The 9727-nt window shown below is 38.0% G+C and overlaps 1 protein-coding gene across 11 annotated transcripts in view; it reads right to left on the bottom strand.

Moving 5' to 3' along the window:
* caskin1 (CASK interacting protein 1) overlaps positions 1-9727 on the bottom strand; it is a 104306-nt gene that overhangs the window by 40989 nt on the left and 53590 nt on the right. For all 11 annotated transcript variants that reach the window (XM_016529577.1, XM_016529581.1, XM_016529578.1 and 8 more), the window contains exon 2: positions 3293-3344. In XM_016529577.1, coding sequence (XP_016385063.1) covers positions 3293-3344 — 52 coding nt within the window. The remainder of the gene's footprint in view (positions 1-3292; positions 3345-9727) is intronic.

Below are 9727 nucleotides of genomic sequence, written 5' to 3'. Positions count from 1 at the left end.
CATGTGCTTCTGTTTGGCTGTAATGTTTGATTAATTTTGTTGTGTCACATAGCTGTCATGTCTGGTCTGTACAGACAAAGTGCTTGTCACTGGAATCTTACTGACTAATCTTATTGGCGAATATTAAAGACTAACTTTACTCATATAATTTAAATTTAAGACATTGTAGCTGATCCATGTGCAGCTCCTCAGTGTAACATTCATAGGGCCTCACAATCACACAGGGTGCGAGATATTAAAGCGATCGCAGGGGAGGGTGATGTTGATGTCTGACTGTCATTTCAAGGCTAGAAGGACCACCACCCATCCAACTGGCAGTTTAACCTCAGAAAACAGGGACATCCCTCATTCCACACTCTATTTTCTCACTGCTGCTGCTCTATTCTCCACTCAGCAGACAACATAATTTCATCTCTGCTAAGAAAGCAATAGTCTATGGAGAAGGAATTAATGTGCGAGTCATTTATCTCGCTGATACAAATGTGAGCTCGGCCTGAGGAAGGCTGCGTGTGTAAATACTGTACATGGGTGAGGATTCGGGCTGCGTGGAGGTATTCAGCGGTTTAGAGTTACAGCTTTCATTTCCTTAAAACCCATGAAGCAGAGCTGTGATGATGAATGCCACCGTTGTTCAGTGACAGTGATCAATAGAAGAGATTTTTTTAATTATTCTGCCGGTTTCACAGCTTGACAGACTACAGCAAAATAAAATAGCCTCTGATCTATGGATCTCTGAGCTCTAAGCAGGACAGGCCCCTGCTGTATTTTTGGGTCATTTGAAAAAGTCTAACGATGTTGTTGTGATTGGTGTAAGGGTGGTTTTGTTAGATGATGTTTATGTATGCACCTGACTGCATATGTGTGAGAGTGAGTCAGTGCGTGTTTGCCTATCCGTCTGCGCATGTGAGAACCAATGAGTGTTTATGGCAGCCTGCCCATCCACCGTGTGTATGAGTGTGCTTTTGTGTGTGAGGTGCAATTTCTGTGAAATTCTGTCTTCGCCACAACGCCTTTAATGGCTGGAGAAAAGGCTGACTGAAAAGACTACAGACAAAAAAGGGACCTATTGGCTCCAAATGTTTTTAAAGTTGACAGTATCACTAGATAACAGGGGTGTGCAATATTTATCGTCTATTAAAATACTGTAATTGTTTTGACGATGTGTCACTCAGTGATCCATTCATAAAGACAGTTGCTTGCTTCGTTTCTAAATGAATCAGCCATTTTGAACATATCGTTTAAACAAATGATTCAATGAATCACTCATTAAAACAGGGACTTACCGCCACCTACTGGTGGTTTTAGAGTCATATTTATTTATCCACCATAGGTCTAATCAGTCAAGGTACCACCACAAAAACGCACTTTTTTTAATACACAGAATTACACAATTTTGTTTAATTATTATCAAAAAAAAAATAATAAAATCCCCCAAAATACTAAGATGTAATTTGTTGTCAGTATCGCACACCCCTACTAGATAAAGATGGTCGTTCAGGTCAACATCGTTCAAAAGAGTCAATTGTTCCCAAGCTCACATTTTCTTCATTGTAGGCTATGTATTTGTATGGCACTCTGACAAAATGAAATCCCAGAGAATCAGTTTACATCTTTGGTTTGACTAGATCCATTAATATTGTTGAATCCCTATTTTTTATTCTAATGTTTTTTTTTTCAGCTGCATCAACAGAAATAACTGACCATGCAGCACTAGAAACATTTATGCTTCAATTCAGGTGTCTTTCTGCTCTGTGTCAAACCACAAACCACCGTTTGCATTATATCTCAACACAGAGTCTTCTTTTCAGCTCTTCTTTACTCAAGAAAAAGTACAGTAGAGTGCATGATTAACAACCAATATTGTACACCATTACAACATCCGGGGGGAAAATGTCTACAGGATATTTGGAACAAAGCAGCCCAACAAATGGCTGATTCTGACAAACTCTCTGTGACGCTAGCACAAATAACACAATGCTCCCTGCCTCTGAAACACGCTGGATAGAACTGAACAAACATCAAGGGTGGCTGAAAGAGTTATTGAATGTGGCAGAAGCAATTTGGATAAGAGCAAATATGTCATACTCATAATCTAGCTAGATTTTATCAGCAATCGACATACAATTATGCTGTGCAATGTACAGTCCCAAAGAGCATTTGGACAGTTAAGCCACATTTTAAAATGTATACTACAGAATAGTGGACTCTCTGTTGCCATCTGTGGTTTAAACATAAAATAGTAATAGAGTTTTATTTTTCAATGTTTACAGACCTTTTCTGCCAAATCTCATCGAACAGCTCTGAATAAAAAAACATAATAGGCTTAATATAAAGCAAGAACCTTGAATGTATTAGTATTTTGTTTATTTCTAACTAAAACTATCATGCCAAAAAGAAGTTATATTTCAAATGGAAAAAAAAAAGTGCTGTCAAACGATTAATCGCGATTAATCGCATCCAAAATAAAAGTTTTTGTTTACATAATATATGTATGTGTACTGTTTATTTATTATGTATATATAAATACACACACATACAGTATATATATATATAGAAAATATTGACGTATATATTTATATTATTATATTTCATATTATATATAAATATATTTAATATATAAACAACATATTTTTCTTAAATATATACATGCATGTGTTTGTATTTATACATACATAATAAATATACACAGTACACACTCATATATTATATAAACAAAAACTTTTGACAACAATTTGACAGCAGTAAAAAAATAGATATAGAGTAGTAACATGTTTCATTAACAGTTGACAACCAAATAGGGTTCAAATTCTTTTGTCTTAATTTTGAGCATACCCCTTTACAATTTAAAATGTAATAAACTACTTTTTATGTTTTACTCAAAAAAGTGTCTGTGATACATTTATTTACAAAAATGCCACATTGTATAACCACTGTATACAATTAAGCACTGATTAATTAAATGACAAATTAAAGAGCAGTTATGGATTGATACGATTATTTAATGTATATGGACTTGTGTATGGATTAACTGGTTCTCGCCATGAACATAACCATAGATACTGGATTGGCGTTAAGAAAGAAATAAACAAACAATAATGTATATGGAAGTGAGTGGGATAAACAGAAAAAAGAGAGTGACTGGGAAAGAGACTTGGATAAAAGTTTTTCTAAACCAACAAGCACACATGAGCTCTGGCAGATCCCGAGGATATTTGGCAGTCAGACAGGAACGATCATGTTTACAAGAGACTGCCACATGGAGCCATATAAAGTCCTTATATGTCCCACTCACCCATCAGTGTCCTGGAAGTTGACGTTCACCTTCTTGGCAGAGCCCAGCAACTCTAAAGAAAGAAGAGAGGGAAAAAAGGATGAGTATGATTAAAAAGCAACAGTACACTGTGGGAGTAAGGACACTTCACAGCATGTTATATGATAGTAGGGTTTTATATACAGTTTATATAGCAAAAAGTAACATTTCAACAAATAAGTGTTTTTAGGCCAGTGCATTTGATGTAGGGCTTGAATTTTCCATTTGCATTGGAAAATTCACTATTTTAGGACTATAACTTTGAGTATGCACTAGAATAATGAGTGTGTACAAGAGCTACATGACCAGCAGTGAAAATGATACACTCTGAACCTAAAACTCTGCACTGCCTTCCAACTTCCAAATAAAAACCCTTGAGATGGAACTATGATCATTTTTTGTGCATAATCAATGATTGAAATGTATACTTTTACATAAACATTGCATAATCTTCATAGTTTGGGCATGCTAATTAGAAAGGAAGAACAATAGGATAATCATTCTTCTCAGTTGTGTGGGCTATAACTATTGTTCAGCACTGACAGTAACACATGCATCCTAGTCACACGCAAAAAAAAAAAAACCTTCCTTTTACAGTCATGTGAGGTTATTCACCATGACCATTTTTAGTTTGCATTCATATGGAGCTGCGTGGATGGCAAACTGTCTTGTTTCCCAACAGACACGGGGAAGAACGCTATGCCTGTCTCTAGGGGCTGTTCACTCCATCACTTCCCCTAACAGCAGCACAGCCATAAAAGAGACTCTGTGGAGCACTGAATACTGGTGTTGCATTTTCTTCCACCCATAAATCACTCATGCTTTACTCACAGCGCCACCAGGGGACCAGGAGGCAGGTTTAAAGGAAAAGTTCCAAGTAGATATAACTGCAGACCGGAGATCTCCAAAATGGGGCGTGAACTCCAAAAGTGGGCAGAACCTCCAAAATGGGGCGGGGTCTCTTCACGCAAAGACTTTCACCATTGGCTCTGGCTTCGGCCAATTGTTATTGACTTACATTTCAAAATAAAACATTTTTAAATTAAACATGGTTTCTAGTTGATCTAAAATAAAATATGCTATATAAATAAATATGCTCCGTGAGTGAGAGCAGAGCCCAAAGCTCGTGGCCAGTGGTGTTCGGACCGGAGTTTGAACCTCTGCTTCTTGATATAAACAGGAATCACCCACGAGCTCTCCCGCGAGCCGTCTCAGCGCAGCGCAGGGGAAAGATTTAACTCTATCGCTTTGTTCCAAGCAACGGGGGTGTCCCAGGGCATGGAATTTGCAGTGTAGGAGGGGGTAGTGACGCTGGGTGTAACTAAAAAGGTGCCATTGTCCGGTGAGGTCCGGTTGGGGAGTTACGGAACGATCTCATATCGCATAATCTTATTAACTGTTTATCTCCTGAACTGCAACTTTCTTTACCACGCTATTCAGCACCAATCCCGCCGTGCAGTCAATTTCACTGGTTAAGGTTAGGGTCAGGTGTTTAGGGGTTAGCATTTTTTGTAGCATAGTGTAGGAAATCAACACTTTAATTGACACAACCAATAAAAACTTTAGAATCAGCTGTGGGGCGGAGTTTGCACTGAAGTGGATTGGGGTAAAAAATTGCACATGTGTGTCATGTGCCTGTCTGTCAATGGAAGGAAGCCACGCCCTATTTTGGAGCTCCCACCCCGTTTTGGAGTCCCGCCCCCATTTGGAGATCTCCAGGCTGCAGTTATACCCTTCTCAAGAGTTCAGCAACCTCGTTCCTTGGTGCAAGATAAGCAGCATCTATCTGACTGAATCAGACACAAATAAAGCCCCATTTGTCTACTATTCTGATCTAGTTTATGTTTATGGGGACCTTATGATTATGTTGTTGTGACAAAAGCGTTCAAACAAACCTGTTTATATATATGAATTATATTAATTAATAATTAAAAAGAATAAAAAGTAGATAGAATAGTAATAGAATAGACAGAGCTAGTGTTAGAGGGTCATGTTATTATATTTTTTAATTAATAAAAACAAAACTAGTAGTTAGAATCATAATAGAATAGAGATTGCAAGTGTTAGAGGGTCAAGTGTAGATGGAAGAGATGTCTTTAGTTTAGTGTCTTTATTTATTTCTTAAAGATGCCTAAAAACTCAGCTGCTTGGATCGAGCTGGGCAGGTCATGCCACCAACAGGGAACAGGGTAGAAGTCTGTGAAAGTGATTTTGGGCCTCTTTGGGATGGCACTATCATGTGCCGTTTACTTGCACAACGCAAGCTTCTGGAGGGCACATAAGTCTGAAGTAGTAAATTTAGGTTAAGTGGCCAGTGGTTGTTTTGTAGGCAATCATAAATGCCTTTAATTTTATGTGAGCGGCTATTGGTAGCTAGTGAAAAAACTGAGGAACATAGGTGTGACACACACTCTTTTTAGCTCGTTAAAGACTACTCTTGCAGTTGCATTCTGGATTAGTTGCAGAGGTTTGATAGAACTGGCTGGAAGACCTGCCAAGAGAGCATTGCAATAGTCCAGTCTGGACAGAACAAGAGCTTAAACAAGGAGATGTGTAGCATGTTCCGACTGAAAGGGCCTGATCTTCCTAATGTTGTATAAGGCAAATCTGCAGGACTGGGCAGTTTTAGCATTGTGGTTTGTGAAATTTAACTGATCATCAATCACAACTCCAAGCTTCCGCTATTGTCAAATCATCAGGATGGAATGAGAGGTAGAGATGATTGTCATCAGCATAGCAGTGATATGAAAAGCCATTTTTCTGAATGACAAAACATAGTGATGCCATGTAGATAGAGAAGAGAAGTGGTCCAAGAACTGAGCCCTGAGGCACCCCAGTAGCTAGATGCTGCAATTTAGACACCACACCCAAGAAGATAGCTTGAAGGACCTATCTGAGAGGTAAGACTTGGAACCACTGGAGCGTGGAGGTGCCCTTTGTCAAAAGGGTTGACATGAGGATCTGGTGGTTAACCGTGTCAAAAGCAGAAGACAGATCCTGCAAGATAAGTACTTACTAGTACTTATTACCTAATTACTTATTGATTATTTTCTAAAAAATTTGTTTAAAATAAATAAATAAATAAATAAATACAATAAAAATGCATAAAATTAAATATCAAATTTTGGCCAATATAACAATTTTTGACAAAAGCACTCCAATCACAACTTACACAGAGTCAAGTATGAGGTTGATCTGCAAAAAGTACTATTTTTCCAAAATACTCATCACATCAACAATGGCTCAACCAGTGGAATGCATTTGAGGCAGGATCTGTTTGATCAAACAATAATAGACAGGAGGAATGTTCAGAAAACCTTTTTGGAAACAGTCATGATTTTTGCTATTACATTTGATGAACCATGAAGAACAGAAATGATACGCTTCAGCTTTAAGTACCTCACTGGCCTGTTTTCATCCAACAGCCAGCAGAGCTTCTGTTTATCCAAACATCTTAGAACCTCTGGCTTTGGCAGGTTTGAGATTTCACCGATTTAACTGGTCTGTAGGTGATAAAACCTTTAACACCTGGTAAACGGGCTTCTATTGGGCTTATAATATGAGTGGTGGAATTTGGAAGCAAATCAGAATATGCCATATGAGGTCTGTATTCCAGCTGGAGTGGAGATGCTTGCAGCAATCTACATCAGTCAGCCTGAATACAGGGCTGTTTTCAGCAGCTGCTGCTCAATGTGACAGAACATCCGTGTCTTTTTACTGCTGTGTCTTTAACTCTTTCACCTCTCAGGCCTAGCCTGACGTTTGCAAACAGAGCAGTGAGAACTGATATTAAATAAAACACAGGTATGGAGTAAATGGCCGACTAGGTTTATGGAGAAACAAGTGAGTGTTTTTATTTCAAGATGCAAAGGTTACAGAGGAGAATTTCTATCTATAGCGAGCTGCTGCCTTTGTGCTCTTGCTCTCTGATGGTCTGTTTATCAACCTTTTGGCCTCTGAAATCAGACCTGCATATGAAAGGTACTGTATATTAGAACGGACCCTAATAATGGCAATGTGAAAAGTGCAGATGTATAGATTCTACTTAGAATAGAGACTCTATTTTCACCTCTTTTATCAATTATTCAGTTGTTTACATCAATAGGACAGCCTATTATTAATGTCTATTTCATTTTTAAATTGTGGTAAATTGTGATTTACTTTGCCTTTGAGTGAATAAATATACAGTATAAACCAAATATAAGTGATATGATTTTTAATGTTTTTGAAAGTAGCATCTTATGCTCACCAAGGCTGCATTTATTTGATCAACACTGCAGTAAAACAGTAATTTTCTAAAATACTATTACAATTTAAAAGAAATATTTTCTATTTTAATATACTTTAAAATAATTTTTTTTCTGTGATGGCAAAGCTGCATTTTCAGCAGCCATTACTCCAGTCTTCAGTGTCACTTCATGATCCTTCAGAAATCATTATAATATGCTGACTTGCTGCTCAAGAAACATTTATTATTATTATTATCAAGGCTAAATAAAACAATTTTTGTGGATATTTGCAATTATTTGAAACAGAAATATTCTGTAACATTATAAATCTCTACTGTCATTTTTGATAAATTGAATGTATCCTTGCTGAATACAAGTATTTAAAAATCTTACTTATCCCAAACTTTTAAATGGTAAACAGATCTGGATAAAATAGTTAACCTCACTAAATGACTAGTTGGTTGTCTGATGACTAGCCAATTAGTTGACCCCTCATTAAGCAGCACATTTTGTGATTTTATGACACATCAAGGGACTACTAGGACAACATTTTTGAGCGTAGGACCCCCATTCACCATCTATGGTACCTATCACAGGTACAGCATCCCCTGACAGCAACCCTGCCACATATATTTACTGATACATGATGATAAGCAAGATTGAGGCTGATGTGTCATTGACTCTTGATCATCTTCCATTAATAAAGAACTGAAAATTAAACAATTACTCAGCTGTATAAGCAATACAATAAACATCAGTTTTAGCTTTGATGCACATATTAAATGAGTAGATCTAAACTCTGCCCAAATTCTCCCAGAAATATTTTGTAGATGCATCAAAAAGATGCAATATCTTTTTATAGTGCCCACAGTTAACCCGCTGGATAGTGAGGAAAAATATGGGTCAGCAAAATCTGGTCTTCGAAACAGAAAACAAAAATTACATCACACTGACACACTCAAAGCACAGACAGAACTGGGTTGCTTTGTTGTACGAAAATATTTAGAGGTACAAATATGAGCCTGGAGATGTTCGCTCTGGGGACAAGACGAGGAGTTTTGCCTCTTTGTAAAAATTAATGAGCCTGCAACAACTAGGGCCCGTATAAAAAAAAAGTAATAAAATCAGCATGTACTATTATAGTCTACTAGAGGTAAACAACAGCTGTCAAGCCTGCATATATTTCCCCCAAATGACAACAGTGCTCTCACACCTGAAATGACCTCAACTGAATGAAGTTTCCAACACAAGCACACAAGACAAAATTTACTCCCTTTTGACTGAGGAGAAATCTATCATGCCTGAGATGTCTCCTCTTAGAAGACTACGACATGCTCTCCATTGTTGCTTTGTGCTAAAATATTGGGGTGGACAAAAGAGACTGATGTTCTAATGGAAAAATCAAAGAGCTGACTGCAGGACTAGAGACAGCAGCAAGGGGAGAAACAGCGAATGCTGTCCAGCCACGATTGATTCTGCATATCCGCTGTTCCCAGACAGAAGAATGTTATGAGATGTAGTGGAAAAGGTTCTCTGTGACTCATCTCTCTCTCTCTGTCTGCAGGCCGTCCAAAGTGGGACAAGTGTTGAGTACTTGGTGATACAAAAAAAAGGCAGGGTGAGGGATCATTTCAAGGCTCAGGGCATCATCTGTTGTTCACAGGCTTTGTAGAGACATGCAGTTAGAAAAATTGGAGTGGCGATGGGTCAAAGGCATTGAGAGGTCTGAATGCCAGATGAAGCTGTAGCATTTGGACCAATCAGACAACCATTTTTCATTAGATTAACAAATAATCACAGACCCCTCACCCAATAAACATACTGGGTGCCAGGCCAGCATGTCTGGGAACGACCCCAGGCCCCTGGTTACCATGGCAACCAGGACCCCTCATCCAGATCAGATAAACTTTTACGAACTAAATGTAGAGAGAATCTTCCTCCTACTCAGTTCTCTCTGAAACAGACACATAATGCCCATAAAAATGGACTCTTAAAGGGGTCATATGATGCGATTTCAATTTTTCCTTTATTCTTTGGAGTGTTACAAGCTCTTGGTGCATAAAGAAGATCTGTAAAGTTGCAAAGACTAAAGTCTCAAATCCAAAGAGATATTCTTTATAAAAGTTAAGAGTCAACCACGCCTACCTAAAACGGCTCGTTCTAACACGCCCCCACATGTCTACGTCAC

Source organism: Sinocyclocheilus rhinocerous, unplaced genomic scaffold (assembly GCF_001515625.1).
Source record: "Sinocyclocheilus rhinocerous isolate Xijiao unplaced genomic scaffold, SAMN03320098_v1.1 scaffold481, whole genome shotgun sequence".
Taxonomy (NCBI): Eukaryota; Metazoa; Chordata; class Actinopteri; order Cypriniformes; family Cyprinidae; genus Sinocyclocheilus; species Sinocyclocheilus rhinocerous.
The sequence above is the reverse complement of the archived record's forward strand: the minus strand, read 5'-3'. Positions and strand labels throughout refer to the sequence as shown.